Here is a 25330-nt window from a genome sequence, read left to right as displayed (position 1 = left end):
TAACAAAGAGTTGACGTCGTACAAAAATTACACAAATACAATATAGATCCCATCATACATTGCTGAAAGTGCTTTTTAACTTTTGATAACATTTAACTGATTTAATAATCAATTTTAACTACTTTTACAATAGTTTTAAAAATTAATATTAATAATGTTGTACAACAAAAAAGTTTCTATAACTGTTAGAAATAAATTCTCCCCAATGTTTTGCTAGCACAACAGAAAATTGGACCAACTCAAGTAATTAAATTACCACCTTACTTGAATTTGACTTAACGTGCAAATAAAACACCTTAACTTAATAGCAACACCCTCAACTTGTCAATACATACTTCCCAGTTTCGATAAACCCAGTGATTGCATAACCATACAAAGTAGGAATTACTGAATTAATAAACACTAATTACATTTAGTCAAAATTGACAAATTTATTGATTTTCATAAAAATAAAGGAAGTAATGACTTGTGTAACAATTCTTCAATGTGAAAATTTTTAACTTCGGAGGGAAAAAAAATAAGGAAAAATAGAAAACTATGGGATGCTTGCGAGATAATCCTTTACACTCGAAGGATCTAGCCGTCGGAAACCCTTCTCATCACATATTCCAACTTCAATGTTGTCAGCAGTCATTTGGCCCTCAAAGCCTTCTTTAAGGGTCAGGATGGCTGTGTGAACCGCATCATCAAGCTCCAACTTTTCGCTGTATCTGTACAAAATGTTCACACCACTTCAATACGTATAATTGTGTCTCCATGTTGTTTGCATTAAAGTGTTTTCACTTTGTTGTATGATACCATTCATAATTTTGCCATTTCTTTGGCATACGTCATCACTGTTCATTACATCTTAATTTACATTCTGAGTCAAGAAAAGATAAAAGTTAACAAACATTGGTAACCCCTATCATGAGACTAGGGCTCCTAAATTTAACATTTTTGCGGAAAGGGCTATTTATAATGTACATCTTGTAGGGATCTAAAAATAAATTATACTTCAAAGTAAGACTATATTTAAAGTGAGGTACTTACTTTGTAATAAGGTTTACATGTGTATGATTTAATTAATGTAAGAAGAAATATTTTCAGCATTTTCTTTATTATCATTTCAACATCTATTTCGGTACAGTTTAGAAATTTCATGCTACTTGAAGTGAAATACCTATTTATGTTTGTTTTCTAAAATTCAAGAATTAAAAAAAAAAAAAAATTATAAACCTCTGTGTATTCTACATGTCAAAAATACATATGTAGATTTTTTTCACAGTTATGTGTCTGTTTACACCATCTTGAAAAACAAAATAACAAATCCTTCCATTCCAGTGTGTTTTCAGGTGTACATTGGTAGTTACACATATTTTAGTTTGCCAACCGTTTCATGATGGGACAAAAACATAAAGCTTTATATATTGCTTATAGAGTTGAATTTATTTCATTTGTAGATATGTTGGAAGTGATATTTGAAACCATCACTCATGCCTAGAAGTGAGGCAATCATATCAAAGTAGTACATAGTACTGAATATATTGACAGTAAACATGTTGCAAATACTTTAAATAAATTACAATTGCTGGTGTGAAGATAAATTCATATACAAATAGTAGTGGTAATATTGCAAAGAGGCGATGATACATATGGTGAATTCATATGAAAAAGATATGTATGTCCAAATAATGGTAGCTTCCTCAAGGATACATTGCTAGATGACTAGGGAGAAATCAAAGTAAATAACACAGATGACACCTGAAGTCTTCGAAAAGACAATGTTTTGCAGTACTGCTGCAATAAAATCATATATCTCCACCTTAGGGTCACAGCGACTATAATGGCAGCATCCTACTTATTATCATGATGCATATCGATATGCAGATACACACTTTAAATTTATCTAACAGCTTAAGTAACTCAATTATAAATTTTATTCTAAAATACAAAATATTCTGAAGGAAAACAACAAACCAGACAACTAGCTGATAATTGTGGTTTAGCCACACACTGTAACAAAGAGCAATAAAGGGGATAAAGAAACATACCTTTTCTCCAAGAAGGATTTTCCAGAAACATAGTTTTTGCCCATCGCTGTGGCTTTCCAAGCGAAATAGGCACCTGAAGGGTCACACTGGAACAAGTATGGCCTCCCAGAGTCCCAGCCACAAATCAACAGTGACACTCCAAAAGGACGTACACCTCTGAAATATGAACATGAACATGATGTCAACTTATTACTTATCACGGCCAAACATTCATCAGAGCAAAGATGGCCAAAATGACAACAGCATGTGGGAGGGTGAAAATAAGGAAAAACTTATTAGCATCTCCCATTAAGACAATCTGAAAAATAACATGAGCAAAGCAAATGTGCATTAAATTCACCAACAGAGCCTGAGCTGTGAAGGACTGCAGGATCATATTCCATTGAATGATAACTTCAAAGTGTTCTCTCCAAACTGCAAAAGACACCAAGATGGTTGTACACCTTGAAATTTTTTTTATTAAGAAAGTCTAATAGTCTAATAGTCCATTGTTAATATAATAGGATTTAGATGTGCTGGTTATTAGTTAGAATGCTAAAGTAAAAAACTTTTCTGAGACGATTTCCACATGATTTAAGTGGAGAGTCACCAAATCATTACATTTAATGTGCAACTGTAACTTTAATTGAGGTATATAAAAAAATTTAAGTTAACAAAAGGCTCATGGAAATTTAAATTTCATGACTTACAGCACTATTTATGTTTATTTTAGGACGTTTTTGAGACTTGAATACTCAGTCCTACACTTCTCTTAACTTTTTCGTGACTTTCAAAATTTTTGTGACCTGTACACACCCTGTCTAACCTCTGCAATAAACATGCTCACCAAAGTGCCACTAACAAAAAAGATACGAGGCATAACTAAGCAGCTCCTCACAGGTTTGCACAGCAAGGCATTGCAGATTGCAATGCAAGAAGACTTTATTCATTACCTACTTCTGCCACGTCATGAACAAGTGCTGCAGGCGATAGTTACTTGTACTTACCCTGACTGTGTGTATTCTTGCATAACCATAGCTACCCTCTGAACAAGCTGAGCTGTTGGAATAGGCTCTTTGTAAATAAGCTGGTACTGTTGTGCCATCTTTCTAGCTCGTTTCACAAGAAGACGGTAATCTGGGCCCATACCTGAAAACATGGAAAACAGGACTCACTATGACTTTATTATCTTACTAAAATGGCTCATGTCAATTCAGTAGTTTTCATAAACAATAATTTCTAAAATAAAAGGATATGTAACGACACTAATTTCTTAACAAAAGGATTTGCACATACAGTAGAATCCCGCTAATCCAAACTAATTGGGACCGAACCCGGTTCGGATTAGTGAAAATTCAGATTAAGCTGAATTTTGTCATATAATGCCATATATTGTCTTTTTGAGACGTATTTAGTGTCTGATATGTCAAATGTGTATGAAAGGTCAGGCGAAAAATACAACTTATTATTTAGCATACATATTTAGTATCATACCAAATATCATATCATATAAAATATTCCGAGTTTAACAAATCCAACAGCCTACAATACGTGACAACATTAGGTCGAAATGAAGGGCAGTGACCTTAAACCAGAGTAAACAAAGTCCCCATCCTCCTTTCTGCATAGGCTTACGCATTCCTCTCATCTTCCGTTCCCAACTATGATGAGTCAGACAGTCAGTGCGTCACATGCTACTGCTGTGTCACCTGCTACTGCGCACTTGCCCTGTGTTTTGTAAGCCCTTGTGAGCGGTGTGTAGTGTGGTTTTTTACATTCTGTGCTTGTCCCTGCTGTTGGTCATCATGACAAGCAAGCGTAAACATAACTAGTGTAGATTAAAAGAAAACTGGAAGTGCTGAAAAGACTTGACAAAGGTGAAAGTGCCACTCTGTTATTGAAAGAATTCGGTGTCGGCAAAGCAACCATTTCCGATTGGAAACAGAACAGAGGTAAAATTGAGCAGTTTTGTACTACCACAAGTTAAAAAATTATTGAAAAACATAGCAAAAGACAGTGTCTTCTTACGAAAAATTGGACGAAGCACCTTTTTTTCATGGTTTACCCAAGAAAGACAAAAAGGAATCCCTATCACTGGCCCTCTGATTCAAGAAAAAGAGCTTCAATTGAACAATCTCATGGATGGTGACGCATCATTTACAGCTAGTTGCGGTTTCTTAGACCGATGGAAGAAACGACATGGAATCAGGCAGCTTACAATAACTGGGGAGAAACTGTCAGCAAACAATGAAGCAGCTATTGAATACCTTGAGGAGTTCAAATATATCATTTCTTCCTACTCGCCACAGCAAGTTTAAAACGCGGATGAGACAGGATTTAACTTTAAAGCATTGCCTAACAAAAATCTTGCATCACAAGAGGAACAATCTGCACCAGGGTTTAAAATGGTTAAACAACGCCTAACTGTGTTAGCCTGCTGCAACGCTTCTGCCACAAATAAGCTTCCACTTATGGTTATCGGCAAATCGGCAAAACCACGCTGTTTTAAAAACATGAACATGAACACTCTCCCTGTATTTTACAGAAACCAAAAGAATGCTTGGATGGATCGTGTCTTGTTCAAAGACTGGTTTGAAAAACAATTTGTGCCAAAAGTAAAGGCCTTTAACTAAGAAACTGGATTGCCTCCTAGTGCTTTGTTACTCATAGACAATGCTCCGTCACATCCTGAAGAAATGCAACTTGTTTGCAGTGATATCAAAGCCATTTTTCTCTCACAAACATCATTTCGATTATGCAGCCAATGGACCAAGGAGTTTTGCAGGCTTTGAAACAGAATTACAGAAAAATGCTTATTTGTAGCCTGCTTAAAGAGAATGAATAAACTCAAGAAAATCACCACCAAACATGTCATGTACTGAGTAGCAGAAGCTTGGGAGAAAACACAAAAGGAATCTTTACAGAAATCATGGAAAAATCTCTGGCCTGATTTAGAGTTTGTCCAAACAGTCTTCCCCCCAGCAAAAGAAAAGTTTGAACTTCTTTAACTAGTGAAAAAAATTGTACCAGGTTGTGAAAATGCAGAAGAGTGCTTTGAAAAGTGGACGGCCATTGACGACTGTGGCCACGAGGAATACACAGATGAAGATATTGAAGCAGCTGTGCAGGGAACGTCAACTGATCTCGATGCAGACGTCAGTAAGGAGAAAGGGGACGTGCCGACTGATGTTTCTCACACTGGCGCAGCCAGTGTTATGTTTATGCGGCGTTGGCGAAACATTGCATCTTCAAGCCAATTTAGCGCATTGCGTCAAAGGAAGATTACTGACTTTACCTCTTAGATAATGGTTTGCTTTTTTACGTTTTGTTTTGTGTCAATCCTGTACAGAACATGAATTCTACATATGTATATTATGTAAGTAAATTAAAAAAATTTCAATACGTACATATGTATTTAAGTACTATGTATGTAATCCTATTTTTCTCTCTTTTCAGTTAGAAAGTGAAATAGATAAATTATAATTTTTTTTATGTACATATTAATAAACCTACAACATTACTTGAAAAAACTTTTTTTTCTTTACTTTTCTTGTTCTTAAATGTTAAAAAAATTAATTTTTTTTTGTCCTAGCCCTGTTCAGATTAGGCAGATTTTCGGATTAGCAGGGTTCGGATTAGCGGGACACTACTGTATTAACGTGTATTCAACTTTTTTACGATTTGGAAAGGTATAATCAAGTCTCTGTGTATCACAGTATTAGTTAGTGGTTTATGGGAATAACACGCAGCATGACACATCAAAAATTTTGCCAAACTCTATTTGCATTTTGTTCAAACTGCCAAATTAATGGACGGCCAGAAAAGTATATTGCTGGATTATAGAGAGTACTTTGTAGTGATAAATCAACCTTGCAAGCGAAACAGAGCCATGGTCTCACACACCATGTTGATTTTTTACATTTTATTGTTATTACTATTATTTAAAGGCTGTTTCTAAAATTTTAACATAATATCTCCCTTGTATTTGTTGTTCTGTCACTAATATTTCCAACAGCTATTCCCTAAGTTTAATATAGTGGGTGTAAGAAGTGAAGCAAGTGATAATAATTAGGAACACTAGCACATCTTTTTAATCCATGATATTACACTTAGTGAATACCTGTTAAAAATATTAGTGACAGTAAAACAAATTCAAGTGAGGTAGTATGTTCAAATTTCAGAAAGAGTAATGTTGAGAAAATGAAAAATCAACATGGCTTGAGACCAAGCTTTATGGTCACCACAAAACCATAACTTTGATGCTTTTCTATAGGTCACAAAATAACCTAACCAACTTAAACCAGTCTAATAACTACAATAAATTGAGTAATAAAAAAATTCCTTGCTCCCTTCAATAATGGTAGTTTCGTTCATTGCAATAGACACTGTCACTCCCAACATGCAAAGCTGGCAAAATAAAGGAAAGTATTAAGTCCAGTAGGCCAGTGCCTTAGATACTAAGCCCTTATAATCAAAAAAATATCAAAAATACTATCATAATCCAAACAGTAATTCAAGGAAGGCCTAAACTTGGTCTTTGAAAATGCTGTAAAATTTAGCAAATGCATCAAAATAAATAACAATCAAGTTGAAAATAAGAAATAAGCTGTGTTTACAAGCTGTAAATGTTATGCAAGTGATCATCATTATTAACAATTGTGTGAATTTTTACTACTATAACATAACATACAGTATATATTTGGTTATAAAATTTGTGACTAAAAAATTTGAGCCATTGTGATTAATTTACAGAAATAGTCCTTATATAAAAGACAGAATCAGAAAATTATATAATTGACTTTAAAAATGTTATGCTAAAAAAATATAAATATATTAAAATTTAAAATACTATATACCCCCTTAAGAAATATTTGCAAAGCATTTACCTAATTCTACGCAGATTTCGGAAAAAGACCATAGCAGTAGTTACCATGATGAGACTTTATAACTAGTTTTTTTTTATTTTCATCGTCTCTAGACACCAAATCATTGTCAGTTCAAATGGTTGTATATATTTAGATATATATCTATCTAATATCACTTATTTCTAGACATAATATCTGCATGGATATTTCACCATTTCAAATTACTTACAAGAAAATTTGGGTAGATTTCTTTCGTTGATGTGAAAAATCAGACCAATGAAGGTACAAGTTTTTGAAAAACTTAATATGAAAACTGTTGCATCTGTACATCACACCTCTAAAGAATCTAGTAGTGTCTTGTTTATCTGGCATTAACAGGCCGGCAGAATATTGACATGTGAAAATGTCTAATAGGAATGTACTAAAACTATTAAAAATAAAAAATAAAAAATTCCTTTTTGGTACAGCCTACAGGCGTAAGTAGATTTCGAAGTATATACCTATTTTTTTGTAAATATTTTGGAAACTTCTATAAACTCCTCAAACATTTTTAGAACTATGTAACCCACATAACATCCTATGTTCATCAATATTCCAAAAAGAACTATTTAACATTCTCTCATATTCCATGCAACAAAATTTTTTTTTTTTTAACTTAAGGCATCCAGCATTAAATGTTTTTACAATTTCATAATATTCCTAGAAAGGTAGTCATGCAATTATTTTTGATTATCAAAAACAATTTTTCATCCTTTGCACTAATACGTAGTGGTATAAAATTTTTTTGATAAGATAATATTAAGATAGTTATTTATAAATTATGAAGAGTTTGATATTAGAAAAGTTTAATTTTTTTAAAATTTCAAACCCTATTTTTACGGTAATAGTTTGTTTCATCAAAAAATTTTCCAGCCAAAGGTTTTAGATAAAGTTTAGGCATTTTACAATAAATTATAATGGAAATGAAAGTAAATTTATTAAAAAAAAGTAATTCTATTTTGTTTTTCAACCCTTATTTCCACCCCTTGCAGTAATGGTTTGTATTAAATGTTTCTGGCAGAAGTTTTAGGTAAAAATTATAAAATTGACAAACAATTTAATAGATTTGATAGTGTACTTACAAAGGGAATGATCAATAATTTTTTTTAAATTTTAACATCATTTTTTCAAAACCTTGAGCAATAGTTCATCTAATTATAAATTGTTTCAGACAAAAGTTTTAGTTAAAAATTATAAGATTAATACACAATTTGTACGAATACAATGCTGTGCCTTCAAAGGGAGTTAAGATTTTTTTTTGTCCTCCAATCTTTGTTTATTCTACCCCTTGCAGTAATGGTTGGTCATATAAAAAATTATTTTAGACAAAAGTCAAAGATAATTTAAGGTTTTACAGTTAAACAGTACAGATTTAACCGTGCACGTGGTAAGTAAATTAATTTTTTTTTAATTCTACCCCTCTAATTTTTCAACTACCTGAAACAATGGTTCATCTCATTAACAATTGTTTCAAAAAAAAATTAGATAAAAATTATAAGATTTACAAACAATTTGAATAGATTTGATTGTGTACCTACTGAAGGAGTTAAGAATTTCTTTTTTAAAATCCACAGCTACAATAATTAGTATTTCTTTGAAATCTACATAATTACGTATTTAATAATTTTACACATTACAAACCTAATAACCATGTTTTATTAAAAAACTGAAAAAATAAACTTAACAGTTGCTGAACTAAATATAGTACTTAAAATATTCAGTTATTCGATGGTTTATATAAATTTTTTATCATTGGGGTAACTAATTAGCACTGAGAGTCGGAACAACAAACAATATACCTAAATATGCTCACGCTTGCAACTTACAGTTATAGTTACAGATTGATGTTTGTTTGTGTGATGTCGGATATTACAGAATGTCAGATAAACGAGACTCTAATGTGGAGCCTAAAACATTTGCTTGAAATGTTTTTTTTATTACAACAAACATCTGCTCAAGTGGTGTAAAAAATTGGCGTTGGGAAAAAAATAATTGTAACTTCTTTAGAATGCACACTATAAAACCATGCAAAATATGTATTCTCAATTAAAAAAACTTTATTTTAGAGACTTTAAACCAAAGGTAATTAAAACTTATCTCCCACCTTTATAAAAACACTGGTAAGACAAGTAACAGACAGCAACTCTACAAGGGCATAGCGAACAAAAAAATCTCACCCTCTCCATTCTCCTTCATTTGGCAGTGTTTAAGATGGATTACTTCTAAGGGTAGAGCCTAATTAAGTTTTAACACTTAAAAACAAGTGCATATCATGTGTAAAAAATATTACAAACTACCAACATGCTTACCACTGTACACCATTCCAATGTGTTGTGTTATCATCTCCACCTTATGTACACTGTGTTCTTCATAAAGGATAGACTTGTGTTTGTTTTCAGTTGCAAGAACTACTCCATTTGTTGCTGAAATACAAAACAGTTTGAGGTGAAAACGTACATTTTATTCTATGCAGTATATGGTGTCTGCAGCTAAAAATAGTTTCATAGCTTTCTTCTAGTTGACACTTTTAACAATAGAATACAGTTTTAAAACTTTATGTACCATCAACTGTTATGGTCACAATTTAAAACATAAAATGGATGTAAATAAATAAAAACACTAGATAACACAGATAAATAAAAATAAGTACTGCTGTATCTTCCTACTATTCAAAAAATGTTTAATACTTGTTTTTAAAACTTATCAACCAACAATTTTATACATTATTTCCATGACTTTCCTCATTAAGTGTTGCAGTGTTTCTGATAAAGTAATACTTGTTATTCAAACATTCTTGGCCTTGATACAATATACCCAGTTTATGTGTACTTGTTACACTACCTCAAATGGACCTGCCTATTTTCTACCTACCTTTAATGCCAACAGATGGTGCCCCTGAAGCAACTGCTGCTAATGCATACTCTATCTGCACCAACTTTCCTGATGGACTGAAATGCAAACAAAATCATACATGCACCTCACAATCAGTTTATTCATACACAAGAAGGATACGAGTGTTTCAGGAATTTTACAAACACAATATACAAAACCTTAAAATTAGATCTGAAAATCATGTGTTTCAGAATGCTACAGATGTTCATTGAATTCCCCCCCCCCCCCCCCGAAACATAAAAAATAACCCTTATAATTATAAAAATTATTAAAATCACTGCACAAACAAATAAAGTGAATTAAATCATTTTCAATCAATATTTACTTGATGAATCATGAAATTTTTTGTAAACTTCAAAATGGTTCTCAAGTAAGTAATGAGTTTTTTACAATCCAGTGAAAAAAATGACATACTTTTCTTTACAACCTCAATAAGCTCAAAACTAACTTTAGAAATTTAATGTATTACCTCACGATTTTCCTCTGAAATTAAACACACAAAAACCCTATGAATTTAAATTTGAATGCAGCAAGCACAAAAAGAGGAAAACCCTTCACAAAAATGTAATACAATCCATGCCAATATAAAATTACACAAAATTTGTCAATAACTTACCATATTTACAAGAATAAAAATGTTAAAATTTATCAATGCCATCATTAACACAATGAAATATTTTGTACAATAAATTTACTCTCAACCATTCCAACTGCAGAAATATTTTTAAATGGCTTAACGGCCATTCCATGCCAAAAAGGACCAAATTGTGTAAAACTAAAACATAACATAAAATGTTTTTACAAGACTATAACTACCCAACATATCCTTAATTAACCAGAAATGTATACATTTTTCGATTATTTTTAATTTTTCATACATAACTTTTCATTTTAAAATGGGTCCTAATAATTACCATGTATTATGATATAAACAAGTCAAGTTGGCGCTCCTTTAACATTGGTTATATATGTTTTTCTTTAACAGCTGTGTTTTGGAGGGAAAAGACCAGTTCATTTGGCTTCCATCTGTATGGTTTTTGTGGTTTACAGTTATTTTTCAGAGGTTTCAACTAGTGTTTTTTGAAGACCTATTTGATGTTGTCCCGTCCGTAACAAAAAAGTAAGAAAGTTTATTATACGCATAAAATATTAATCAAGTAATTGTTTAACATACATGACTAGATACTATAACTAGATGTTAACAGAACCTCAAAGTTTAATGTTGATTATTAATTTTCTGGACTAATAAATCACTTTTTTAAGATTTGTCCTGTCCGTAACGTTTTTAAGATTTATTATAATATATAGGTAATCATTTTGTTGTTTTTTGTAAATTATTGCGAATTTACCTAAACATGTACTAATAACCAACATTCACATGAGAATTTCTATAATAATATTAACACATTTAGAAACATGTAATGTACAAAAATCTTTAGTTTTAGAGTTGAAGCCAAGGAACAGAATTCCATATTACCATAAAGTGTACACTGATTCGGAGACAGATGAAGAGTGTGTTGTGCAGAAGCTTACCAAGAACAATGTTCAAGGAAGACAGTCCCTACTCATTGAGCAAGTAGGGCAGAGTAGGTAAACATAAATATGTAGTGGTGAGCCAGGGAGGAGTAGAAGATGATGGCAGCATTGAGATTTTCTACATGGAGTAGGTTGTACGCGATGCATGCCAGGACAATCTTTTTAAAACTGATACGAGGAAGAAATATGTTGTGAACTTTTCAGAAGTGATAGGTTTACTTCCAGAACCTGAGTTAAAACAGCTTGGAGATAGGATTTTTTTACAAATTTGAAAAGATAATTCCTGCGATTATGTAGAACCTGCTTTACTGAACTTAAAAAATATTTACGATACTGAAATGACTGATAATGTTAGAATTTTTGCTGTTGTGTTCATTAAGGAGTAACTTTTGAACCAAATTGTTATGTTCAGTAAGGTGGTATTGTAAATTATATTTTGTCCCAGGTCATGTCCCGTCCGTAACAGGTCACTCACTAAGTAGGTAACAAACATTTTAACTGTTGCTTAAAACTTAATTATTTATGTCAGTATATAGTATACTTTTAACTTCTCATTATCTAGATACTAAATAGGAAATTAATTGGATAAAAAACACTTAAAGTTTTTCAGAAAATATTTAGTATTCCTCTTTGATTCAGAGGCCAAAAATAACTTTAAAATGGACAATTAATAGCATCATATATGCTGATATTATTAAATGTAATTATGTTCTGTTCATTAAGAAAATTATTTAAGCCAAAGTACTAAATTAAGAGTGTTATTGTCATTCAGACTTTTGTCCCATCCGTAACGTCCCGTCCGTAACGTCCCGTCCGTAACGTCCCGTCCGTAACGTGTCACTTTCTCAAAAACATTTTATTGATGGTTATTAAAACTAAGTTCTGATTTCAGGAGGTTATGCATGTTTGAACTAACTACTACTATACCATGTATTGTAATAACTGGATGTAAATCACTTTATAATTCACAGAAAATATTCGGTGAAAAACTCACCTTTGCCGCCCTGTCCAAACTGTGTCCCGTCCGTAACAATACCAAAAAGATGTATAATTCAAGGATCAAAATTAATAATTATCTCATACATCAAGAATTGGAAGTCGTATAATCCGTACTAAGGGTGACTAACTGCAGATATTGATAAAATAGTTAAATAATATATTTGAGACAGTGTGCAACATTATTTTTAAGGTTTAACTGTCCCATCCGTAACAATGGAATGACCCTTAAACAACAACAACTTACAAATCTCCAAACCCAAAACAGTTGAAATGCAAAATATTTAATGTCAATAGGCCGTCGCAATTACAGAACTTTTCTGTCATAATATTTTTTTTTTTTTTATTTCAATACAGCCAACTGTTGAGAAAACTAAATTTATCTTGTATAGTTAGATTAGTTTTACATTTACATATGTAAGTAATGCACTTATATGCAATACTTTCTCAAGAAAATATCATCCCATTCCTTTTGAATATAAACTAGGTAATCAAGATATTGTAAAATCCTATTGTGTCAGAGACAGGTATCTTGATTGATTCAAAACTATTTTTTTCATTAACATATTGAAATAGATCAAATGCTTATAGAATGATAGCTCTGATTAAATATATTCTATTTAATGCATATAATTTTGACTCAATACTTAGTCTTTATACAGATTTGGTGAGATAACTTGAATACAGCACTGTTATCTGAAACAACATTAATAGGTAATTTGCTTACATTGTGGCTTTTCCGTAAATAAATTCGCGGATGCGCGGGAAAAAGGGGATATGTCAAAATTACTTAAATTAAGATATTAAACATTTAAATTTCTTCCAAGTATGCAAGATCAGTAATTATCATTCCAAAAGTTCAGTGCCATAGAATAACACACAATGGTGCTAGACTTAACCCATTTGGACCAATTTGTAGAGCTTGTTCTCCTTTATTTCATACCATAAAACACCATTTTTGCCAATATTTGACTTATCCCCTTATTCCCGCGCTCCCGCGAATTATTAAATTCAAAAACACTTTTTTTAAAAACACTAAAAACATTCCTCTGTTTACCCTGAAAAAAAGTGTTTCTAAATTCTGACTAGGGTTTTAAAAATACCCATTTATAGGTTACATTACAATACCTGTGCATTGTTACTGCCTTTGCCTTTTAATGTTTACCCGTGTGGGTCTGTGTGCTTGTTTACAAGAACTTTTAGTCAAAATAGGCATTACTTTAATAATCAGAGTAGTTAATGTTACGAATGTATTGCAATTATAATGAAATTTTAATTTTTCTACAAGAGATGTTTTTCTATTTACCTTGTAAACAGTATTTCTTAATATCTACTATTTCTGAGAAATTACAATTTGTAGTTCTTTTTTGATGGCTTATGCAGAGAAGCAGCCACCACCATGTTGTGTTTTAATTGCGTTGCCGATCCTGTGGTTTTCCATGTATAAGAATGTGTACATATTTTTGATTTGGATATTGTGACACAATGTAACGTAGATAGTAACTTAAAAAAAATCATGTGAGTCCCTACTATGCATCCAAACACAAGCATCAACCTTTGATAGGGATTTTCTTTAGTAGTAAGGAGTGAAGCACCGACTTGTTACATGCGATAGCACGTAAACTGTCAAATAAAAGGAATTATTACGTTTAAAACATGCAATGACAATTCCTTTTATACATCAGGTTACAGACTACCGCACAAATGGAAGGCAAAAATAAATATTTCATCTATTTGGACCAGGGAGGTTCCAACCATCATCCACACCACCCATGCTGTCAGATGATCATGTGGACCAATCAGCAATCAGTGTCCGTTGGACACAATTTAGGACAACATAATTGTAGATGGGCCTTAAATATCTAAATATGTTTTGTTATGAAATGCATATACGTTTATAAATAAGTCAAATTCTCATGTCGCCGCTTTTCCATAAATAAAAAAATTAAAATTCCAAAAATAATTGTTTCAGACACTTAAAGTGTTCCTTCCTCTATTTACCCTAAAATAAGTGTTTCTAAATTCCAACTGGTACCTGAGAAATCACCATTTATATTTTACATTGAAATCCCTGTGTATTGATGCAGCCACCACAAATTTTGACTTTCCCATGTGGGTTTGTGTGTTTTAAAGAACTTTTGTAAAATATTGAGAATAGTCGATTAGGTTAGTATAACTATATTAAATATACAATAATTATTAGGCATCTAGGCTTTTTAGAACAGAAAGAAAAAAATAGGAAAACATGGTTTTCACACACTACACATGTTCCTAAATTTACCCTGAAGGGATGATTTCTGAATTCCTACTGGTTCGTGACAAATAACAGTTTAAAACTTGCATTACAATACCTGTGTTTTCACACTGCCGGCGCCATTAATTTTTTACCCACAATTGTACATCTCTTTGTTTAGCACAAATGTAGCCAACTAATGAGAATTAAAAATATGTTTATTCTTCCATTTTATATATTGACGTTTACGCCTGTATCCTGACGGCTTGATCCTGTTGGCTTGATCCTGTGGTACAATATGATTGCTGTTTTAATTCAGTACGTCAGAATATCCTGTAAATAAAAAATATTGTCATATAATAATGAATTATGATCCTTAAGTTGAATAAAAAGAATTTTTTTTCATCCTACAATCATAATTCTTTCTTATTTTGAAATTTCTTTCATGTGCACTTACTGAACTAAAACAGCAAGCATCATGTACCACAGGATCAACCCATCAGGATCATGCCATCAGGATCTTTCAACGTACTGAATTAAAATAGCACGCATCATGTGCCACAGAATCAAGCCAACAGGATCATGCATCAGGATCCAAGGATATACTGGGATACAGAACCAGTCATATAAAACACAGAGTATATGCGATGGCTGTAATCAAAGAATTCCCTGGAAAGACGGCAAAATTCAATGTCAGTTACTTCAGTGCACAGCACATATTCCTCACAGAAAATGAATGATGTTAACAATTCTATTCAAATTTTTGCCACCCATTACAATCTGACTGAAAATAGTACGCATTTTAAATGCAATGTAACAAAACAAACATTTCATTATACAATTACTTATACTAATGAAACAACAAACATGATATATAAACATTAAAAATTTCATACAATTGAAGTAGTTATTATTTAAACAAATTTTATTATTACAACACCACCTACATTGACTAAAGTTCTCAAAAAGAAAACAATAAATGTCAGCGATTGCGTGGATAAATGGGTATTGTAATGTAAGCTATAAACTGTTATTTTTTCACAAACCAGTACTGAGATGATTAAGGAGCTAGAGTGGGAAGCATTACAAAGGAGGAGAAGGGTGGGAAGGTTAGTCAGACTGCATAAGGTAATAAACGGAGAAGGGAGCTGGGAGCAGCTGAGGACTAGGATAAACAGAGGTCAGTATAAAAGGCAGAGAGATCATGGTTGGAAGCTCTAGAGGGACTGGAGGTGAACGGAAAGGGGTAGGAACGCTTTTCTTGGCAGGACAGGAAGGGAGTGAAATGGGTTGGATGAATAAATGGTAGGGGTGAAAGATGCAAAGGATCTCAGCAGAATGATAAGTGGGGGGGGGGGGGGGGGGGGGCGGAGAGAGAGAGAGAGAGATAGTGTGAGTGAAAAGGGATGACTCCTTGCCACTGGGTGAAAGCCCAATTGCAAGCATAACAGTCAATTCACTTAAGCAACCTTCCTTACAGGCTTAATTCAAGAACATCTCAAGTATATGGAAAACATATTTTTCTATTTTTTTGAGCAAACAATGAATGGCGGCAGCAGCATAAAAGCACAGATATTGTAACGTAAGATATAAAAATTTAATTTTTTCACAAAATAGTTACTTTCCATTCTAAAAAGCTGCAATAGTCGATAATTACCAAATATACAGTAAAATATTTCTAATAGTTGCTTAGAAATTACTAATTTAAGATGCATCTATCCTGACTTAACCAATTTCATAATATCAAAGTATTTTTAATCTGCCTTACCTAACCTAATCAACCATCCACAATATTTTTAAGTATTTTTAATGTAGCTTCACAATTACCTAATTTCTAATTTCTCTGTCTCGTAAGTGTATGAAAGATGATATGGACATTTTTCATGCACATTTTTATCCTGTAATATGTACTACGGAAGTTGCTCGTGCGAGCTGCAAACTTAGGTAAACTTGGGTAAACTTCGGAACTGTTCGGGCCTGGGAATGGACTTTTATGAATTGGTCGCTACGCTACGCGATAATTCCTAAGCAGATATTAAAAATATTTTGCAGTATTTTTAATGTAGCTATAATGACCAAACTACCTGTCCACTAGGTATATTTTAAAGTTTTTTGTTAATGGTGCAAACCTAATCTAAATGACCATTTTCACAATGTCACAAATTTGTAATATTTATAACAAACATGCATGAACATTGCATGAGAATGGACTGAATAGAATGTTAGGTATGCCAATCCTGTGATTTTCCATATATAAGAATGTTAACACATTTACAGCCAAGCGTCGCAAATGCGACGCACGGAAATTTGTTTACATGTACCGTGCGTCGCGTTTGCGACGATCGTGCACGACTGCATTCGTCGACTCATTACTTGCCCAAGGATCGAGTTATCTAAGTTGCTATGCGGTACGGCGATAGCTGATGTTTCGAGCTATCGATTCCAGCATTCCGCGTTTCAATTGCTGGCTAACAATGGAAACAAAGGCGTATCGAAAGTGAGTTATTTTTTCTCAGTTTAGTAAGATGGCGTCGGCGGAGGTTTCGCGGTCGCGTAAAATTACAAGGTACGAATATTTTTGATAGTTCGGGCGAGGAAAATGATGACACGGATAATAGTAGTAATATTTCAGACGTTGATTACGTTAGCGAGTCTGAAAGTTCATCGGAATCGTCAAAACGTGAAAGTGATGTTCCCGGTACGTCAAGTGCCGCACAAGTCACGAAAAAAAGTAAACAAGTTAAAAAAGTACTTCAAAAATCAACCCCACGTCAGATAATTGGACTAAAACAGATAAACTTCCTGTAAACATCCCATTCACAAGCGTGAGTGGTGTAAAAATCACTCCTCTAGAGCCCCTAAATAATGGCAACTTACCCCCTCCGAGACCTTTTGATTACCTCAAACTGTTTTTCACTGACGAGTTGATTTGAGTTGTTTGTCACGCAAACAAATTCATATTATGAACAGCAGTTTCTTGTGCAGGGCACCATAACCCCTAATTCTTCTTTCAAAAACTGGACACCAGTAACAGAAACAGAAATGTGGCAGTTTTTGGGCCTCTTGTTGTTGATGGGCCAAGTCAAAAAACCAAAAATAACAGACTACTGGACTACGAGGGAAATTTACCATTCACCATTTTTTGGGAAAATAATGAGTAGGAATAAGTTTCTTCAACTTCTGAAGTTTCTGCACTTCAGTGACAACAGTAATGCAGATTCATCTAATAAATTCACCAAAATTCAACCTGTGATAGATTTGTTTTGCAGACAAATTTCGCTCAGTATACACACCCAAGAAAATGCTCTCACTTGATGAGGGCATGATTCCTTGGAGAGGTCGAGCCAAGTTTCGAGTTTTCATGCCAAAAAAACCCGACAAGTATGGCATAAAACTCTATATTTTGTGCGAGGCTGACAGTGGGTATTGTTACTCATTTTCAGTATATTCAGGTGATGGCAAAACTATTCCTGAAATAGTGATTGACCTGTTGGGAGACCTGAAAGGCAAAGGTTATTGTCTCTTTATGGACAATTATTACAATAGTGTAGGTCTGAGTAAAAGGCTTTTGGGTGTCAACACACACACATGTGGAACACTTCGTCAGAACCGTGATGCTCCCAAAGATCTTGTTGCTACCGCCAACAATTTAAAAAAGGGAGAAATTGTGTTCCGTCGAGATGGTGATGTCCGAGTAGTGTTTTGGAAGGACAAGCGAGTTGTGAAGCTTATCTCAACCATGCACACAGCTGCTATGGTTGATGTCAAACCGAGGAAGCAGAAGGCTGGCTCTTCTAGTGATGTGCAGTGTAGGAAACCCGAGATTGTAGTTAGTTACAACACTTACATGAAGGGTGTTCATCATCTTGACCAAATGGTGAAATATTATCCCATGGCTCGAAAGACAATTAAGTGGACAAAAAAGGTGGTGTTCCATTTGTTACTGATGGGGGCATATAATGCATTTGTAGTGATGACGGAACACACTAGCGTAAGGCGTACAAAGTTTGTGGACTTTCTCTCAGAGTGCGTTGAGAGCATGACTACGTACGACTCCTGTACAAAAGAACAGTCGTCAGTTGCTAGATGACTCATGTGATGAGCCAGGTGACTGTTCTAGAGCTTCGCCTGTTGCCAAGCCACCAGTGCAGGATACTGCATCAAGATTGCTTGATGGCATCAAAAAGCACCCCCTTGTAAAGATTCCTCAGGTCGGGAAGAGAACAAATACTCTGAGGCAGTGTCGTGTGTGCTCTGTCAAGGGCTGTAAACCAAAGAGTGTACCAGTTTAATGTGTTCATCCTGCAACATTCCGTTATGCCCGGACGCTTGTTTCACAAGATACCATAGCGTTAAACATTACAAAAAAAACTGATAGGTGAATATTTTTATTTGCAGAATTCATGGTTTTTTTTTTTTTGTTTATGGGAAAGTGGCGAACTTCAAGACATACAATATTTTTCTTCTAACTTTAACCGTTGTCCCTAACAACAGAAGTTAATGATAGCTTCCATTATTGTAATTTTTACACATAATTTTAAGAGCACATTTGTGTGGTTTAAAATTTTTTTTGCAAAAACTATTTATATATTTTTTAATTAATTTTGATATATTTTGAAAACATTACCATCATATTGCTCATTTAATTTACTGTTAGAAACATTAAACTTTCTTATGCATAAAACAAAAAAATTACTTCACAATAATTAAGTTTGAACCCACTGTACAAATAGCAAAAATACTCTGGAAATGCTGGTACACAGGTGCAAATTTTGGAAAAATGATTTGTTAAGTAATGCGTTAAAAAAACAGCACTAGCATAGTCAATGCACATGTACTATAACGTATAATATAAGCGGTTATTTCTTAAGCCCGGGCTACATTCGCAATAGCACGCAAACAGTACAGACGCACGCACAGAAGTTCAACATACACTATATGAGCTGCCACATTGGCAAATACAGGGTGTCTACCAGATCTAGTAAATTAAATTCCCTGATTTTTCCAGGTTTTCCAGGTCTAAAACTGAATTTTTCCAGGTTTTCTTTAACAAAATTACGACATTCCAAGAAACTGAAAAAAAAAAAACTGCATAATATTACATTGACGGGTTTCAAAGTATTTCAACTTACTTAAATTAGTAAAAAAATTACCTTCTTCCAAACGTGGCCAAAGTGACTCAATTGATGGCAAATAAAACATGCTGCTACAAATATTTCACACACTTCCTTTTGCAAAAAACATTAGTAAAAGGAAGCTCCCATCAATTTCGCAGTGAATCAACTTTTGCGTCTATTGCACTTACTTCAGAAGGAGCCAAATCCAACATTCAAGCCTTCTTCAACTGCAATGCCTTGATCTCTTAAACTCTTCTTTTTTCTGCCTTCTTCTTGTCTGTAGCTTCCTTTTCTTTTTGTTTTGTTTGCAGGGCTTCCTTACGCCTACAACTAGCATTTCTTACATACTGTAACATGGACTTGGTGATATCAACATGCTCTACACCTCCAGAACGTTGAACAAAGTCATACATCTGTCTTCATGCGATCAGTATTTCTTCCTGCAAGTTTTCTGTCAGCAGATTAGAATTCACTGAAAATCCTCTTTCCAATGATGCACTTCCATGGGAAAGTACCAACACCATCCTCACAAACTTTAGAAGGCCTGTTTTGGAAGCTACTGTATGTGCCTTAAGAAAGAGCATCCACAAGTGATCAAGGCGCCCGTCTTCTCGAGAAAAAGATGTGAACAGTGCTGCAGAATCTTGCGAGGAACATACTAACTGATATGATCACTCTATGTTATCAGCTTCTTGTCCTGATAGCCACCTGTTTTGAAGACAACATTCTAAACTGTACTTCACACGCTGTTTCCTCACACCCGAATTTAAAGCCACAGACGGACATAAGCAGGAAATTCCCTTGGTAAGATTGTACTTCAGGGGACTTTTGTCTTGAAGTTTTTTTTACCATAACCTTTAGACAAGTCCTATCATTTTTCTGTAACAGGACAGACTTTTCTGGTACTTTCTCTTTCTTGATGGCATGGCGTACTGCATAACCCAACTTGATATTGTTAGCAGTCAATAGATTTTCCTGGTTATCTACATCCAATCGAGATAATTGCATTTCTCCCTAAAGCTCTTCAGTACTTCTGGTTTCAAAAACTTTCCTGCCAAAGCTAATAAAATGTCTACCAGTGAATCATAGAGAAAAGGTGCCATGGGTGCTTCACTTTGGAACATTGTGAGAAACAATTCCAGCTCTGACGCCAAAAAGTGGAAGAATGTCAATTTTACTTTTAGATTATCTTCAAGAGCACTTTTCACTACACTGAAAGAGAGAGATGAAATAGAAACTTCACTAACAAATTTCTTTAGATGGGGTAACGTTTTCATGGCACGCTCAGCAACTGCAGTATTCCATCTGATTGCACAAAATTTCTTGGGAAAAAGCTCTGATCTAGTTATTCTAATGTAATCTGCCCTCCTTGCAGGTACGTGCTTAAACAAATAGTAACTGTGCCTCAAAAAACTAACAACGTCTCATTGTGTAGCAGAAATTCCAGTTTTGAAAGCACCATGGACCGTATGAAGCCCACAGCTACCAATTTCTAGCAACAATGGCGAATCTTCACCAAAAGTGTCTGTGATATCTGTTTTCAAAGATAACAAAAATGTCCAGTTTACGTTGAGGGCATCCATAGATACTTAAAATTAAATGCACCTGTCGGTATAATCTGAACGTGGGAAGCACATGCTGCAGCACGTACGTCAGCAGGATAACAGACCATCTTGAACCAGTTTGTATCACGTGATTTGACGACTCTTCCGAATCTGATGGTAAATAAAAGAAAATGGACGTGGGAACTGTTCGTTATTTGCCATTCAAAAATAAAAATGGGAGGGGATACACATGATGCCACGTCAATGCAAGCTGATCAATAAACAAAAAACGTATTGGCAACTACAACCTACCAAACAAAAATTCCCTGATTTTTCCCTGATTATTCCCTAATTACAAAATTCCCTGATATTTCCAGGTTTTCCAGGTTTTCCAGGGTCAGTAGACACCCTGCAAATAGCACGCGCACAGAAAAATAGCACAGGATCGGCGCACGGAAAGTTCATTAACTTTTAGGTTATTTTCTGTACGCAGCCCTGGTGGTAGCTAATCAGCAAACAGTGGCTTATAAAAGAACAGTTGTCAAGAAAGTATTGGTGCTGTTGACTTGAGTAGTTTGTTATTAATTTCAAACACACGATAACATAAAAATGGAAGGCACATTTGATAGCTTTTTGATAGCTGTAATAGAAAGTAAAAATATTTTGTATGACAGGGGATCCGCAGGATACAAAAATGAAGAAGCTAAATTAAATGCTTGGAAGTCTGTGTATGAATGTGTAAAAAGAAGCCGGATTTGAAATAAACAGTGATATGTATTTTTTAATGCTCATTGTGGTAAATATTTACTTGGGCGGTATTTCCGAAAATAAATGTTAAAAATCCGAAAATACCTTTATTTTATGCTCTTCAACTTCCTCTTTTCATTAAAAGTGGCGGAGGTAAGAAATTCCAAATACTTTAGGAGATATCAAATTTTTAAATTTCATCATATGTAGTCGAGCGGTATTTGCGAAAATAAATGTTAAAAATCCGAAAATACCTTTATCATATGCTCTTCAACTTCCTCTTTTCATTAAAAGCGGCGGAGATAAGAAATTCCAAATACTTTAGGAGATATTGAATTTTTTAATTTTGCAATACAAGACCTGTGGAACCATTCGAGCGGAGCCATTTTTGTTATTTTGCCGTGTGTTCATGAATACGTGAATCGTGAATGCGTGATTAATAAAATGGTTGATTAGGTCAGGTCAGTTACATTATTAATACTTTCAAACTAAGCCGACATTAAAAATTATTTTGTGAATTAATTTTAATGGCTGTTTAGTTTTAAAATATTTATAATGTAACTGACCTGACCAAACAAACCCGGACAGAGGGTGAACAGTAAACTAAAATGGTTGATTATGTCAGGTCAGTTACATTATAAATACTTTCAAACTAAGGTGATATTAAAAATAATGTGAATTAATTTTAATTATTCTTTAGTTTTAAATTATTTATAATGTAACTGACCTTACCTAACAAACCCGTAACAAAGGATGTACAGTAACAACTCACGTAAATTTTTTTGTTACTTATTACTTGCGCAACAATATCAAAATAACAAATAAGACTTTAAAATTAGAAACGTTAAAAACTCACCTAAATTGGAGGCGGTAATTAAACACCGTTTTAAACAATAATTGAACTAAATAATCACGTATTAGTTCATTTGAATTCTGGCCTATCACAAACAATCACGTGACATCATTATCCAATAAAAAAATAGATACTCGTAAGTAAACAAGAAACAATGGTATACGCACGCCACAGGAATGCGCTGGTTTTGTGCTGAAATTTAAAAATTCGATATCTCCTAAAGTATTTGGAATTTCTAATCTCCGCCGATTTTAATGAAAAGAGGAAGTTGAAGAGCATAAAATAAAGGTATTTTCGGATTTTTAACATTTTTTTCGGAAATACCGCCCAAGTAAATATTTACCCTCATTGTGTTTTGTATGTAAACTTTGAAGTATTTAAAATATTTCTGGGTTTAACGTAAACCGTACCACAATAACAACACACGTATCTAAACAAACATAACATTAACAAACGTCACTTATGCCAACTTCAGTGACCAAAATTGTTAACGGAAGTTATACATTTAAAAAACATTTTTGAATGCTTCCGGTATTCTTTTATGTTGGCATGAATGTAGCATCAAGCTCTGTGCTATCTGTGTGCTATTTGCGTGCTATTGCGAATGTAGCCCGGCCTTTAGAAACCAATGGGAATTTAGGAAACCCTGTTTTCACAGTAAATATATGATGTATTTAGTGTTCAAAGATATAATTTTCTAATTTTATTATTTATTTTAGGAAAAGCCACTACCTATGTAAGAATATTGTCTTGGTGAATTGTTCCCCAGAAAATAATAACATATGTAATAATTGAAATGTTATTTCCGTGCAATTGTGAAACGAGTCATGGTTTTTGGTATATAATATTAAAATATCAAATTAAAACATCCAATCATACCATTGACACAACTACAAAGAGGCTGCTGCTTGAAAATCAAATGTTTGTAATTCTAATACTTACAATTTGTGATCGTATATTAAATGTAATAATAACTTGACAAACATGTAGATTACATACCTAAAAGTTGTCAACGAAAAACTATACCGTTCAGATGCCATGATTACAACGCACGATTTGAAAAACTTATTTTGTCATTCATCCACAACCTTATCCCATAGAACACATATCGGCAAATACCAAGGCTGGGCAACCACAGAATATAAAAGTAGCAACAATGATTTGCAAACAAAAGCAAACAATAGTTTTTATATCCACGAGTTTTAGGCGAGTTTACGATTGAAAAACATAAAAATTATAAACTTAATCTGTACGCCGACGAACACACGGTTAAGTAATATCCTGTTTATGATTGAATTAGTGGCTGTTGATTCCAGCCTATAAAAACGGGCTAGAAAGCAGCCAAATTATTTTTAATTAGCAGAAGATCACTTAGGGCCGTATTCCAAGACACAAAAATTAGAGTTTAGGTGTTGAATAAACAATACCTTTACCCCAAACACATTCCAAGTGCACGATAGGACACGGCCAGTCCCTTATTTTTAGGGCACTGATTTTTTGTGTCCTATCTGTTGCCGATTTGATCCATAACTGTATGTATATGTGTATGTATATATATATATCCTTTTTAATGAGCTTTAACGGAACTGTTACGATTACAATTTCCCCCTTAATATCTTAAAAAACAGCAAACATAAATACGGCCAAAAATTCATCGTTTATTCTTGTACAACCAAAATTAAATCTTTTATTTCACATTATAATTCCATAGTTTTAAAAAAATAAGCTAAAATTACGATGGATTCCACGAAGTACAACTGTTTATAGCCTCGCACAAGTCCTCATTTATTAAAACGGCTGCCAATCTGATACCTTACAGGGGTTCAGTTAGGACACTTTTGGAATATGACCCGAGAGTTAGGGTACGGCAGTTGCCCAACAAGGCAGTGCAAATTCGCTACCTTACTCAAACGTCTTGGAGTACCGCCCTTAATAGTGAAAGTGTGTCGTAGGGGTGCAGCAGTTTCCCCCATGGGAAACCGCAATTAATATAAACGTCCGGAACGTCCCTTGCGGCCTTCCGCCAATAATTAACCACAGTGTTAACCAACCTAATTTACCTACCTGTTTTTACTTGCAAATAGCCACTGGAGTAGTCAACAAGTGACTGACAGTCTTTAGCTTGACTTTTATTTTCAAATATAATTAATCTAAATGTTGTTATGTATTATTATTATAGGCCTTCCGCCAACAGATGTTATTAAGATAAGAGTATTCTATAAATAATAATGACTAATTATTGTCGTAGTCCCGGATATCACCCCCGTGATGCAGGTTGCGTCGTATTCTCAGGGAAGGTTCAGGCCTCGTGGCGGGGGAAATTAACCCTATCCAAGCTACAATGATGTTTCGACAGTTTGACCACAAGTATTTATTGAGCCCTTCTCGTAATCTAGGTACATGGGCAATCCGCGGCTCAACACCCGTCCCTCCGTGGAGTGAGGCTCGGCTGCACGTGTTTGGTGTGGGCAGGCGCCAAGTGCGGACTGCACCCTC

At 33.9% G+C, this 25330-nt stretch overlaps 1 protein-coding gene across 1 annotated transcript; it reads right to left on the bottom strand.

Annotated features, from left to right (window-relative positions):
* Window positions 1–406: 406 nt before the first annotated feature.
* LOC134530679 (proteasome subunit alpha type-2) lies at window positions 407–24115 on the bottom strand. Its single transcript, XM_063365733.1, has 6 exons — window positions 23834–24115; window positions 9788–9864; window positions 9226–9339; window positions 3020–3161; window positions 2034–2189; window positions 407–710 (listed from the first exon to the last, which is right to left on the bottom strand). The coding sequence occupies exons 1-6, from the start codon at window positions 23872–23874 to the stop codon at window positions 536–538; spliced, it is 705 nt and encodes a 234-aa protein (XP_063221803.1). The 5' UTR covers window positions 23875–24115; the 3' UTR covers window positions 407–535.
* Window positions 24116–25330: the final 1215 nt, after the last annotated feature.

Source organism: Bacillus rossius, chromosome 3 (assembly GCF_032445375.1).
Source record: "Bacillus rossius redtenbacheri isolate Brsri chromosome 3, Brsri_v3, whole genome shotgun sequence".
NCBI lineage: Eukaryota > Metazoa > Arthropoda > Insecta > Phasmatodea > Bacillidae > Bacillus > Bacillus rossius.
The sequence above is the reverse complement of the archived record's forward strand: the minus strand, read 5'-3'. Positions and strand labels throughout refer to the sequence as shown.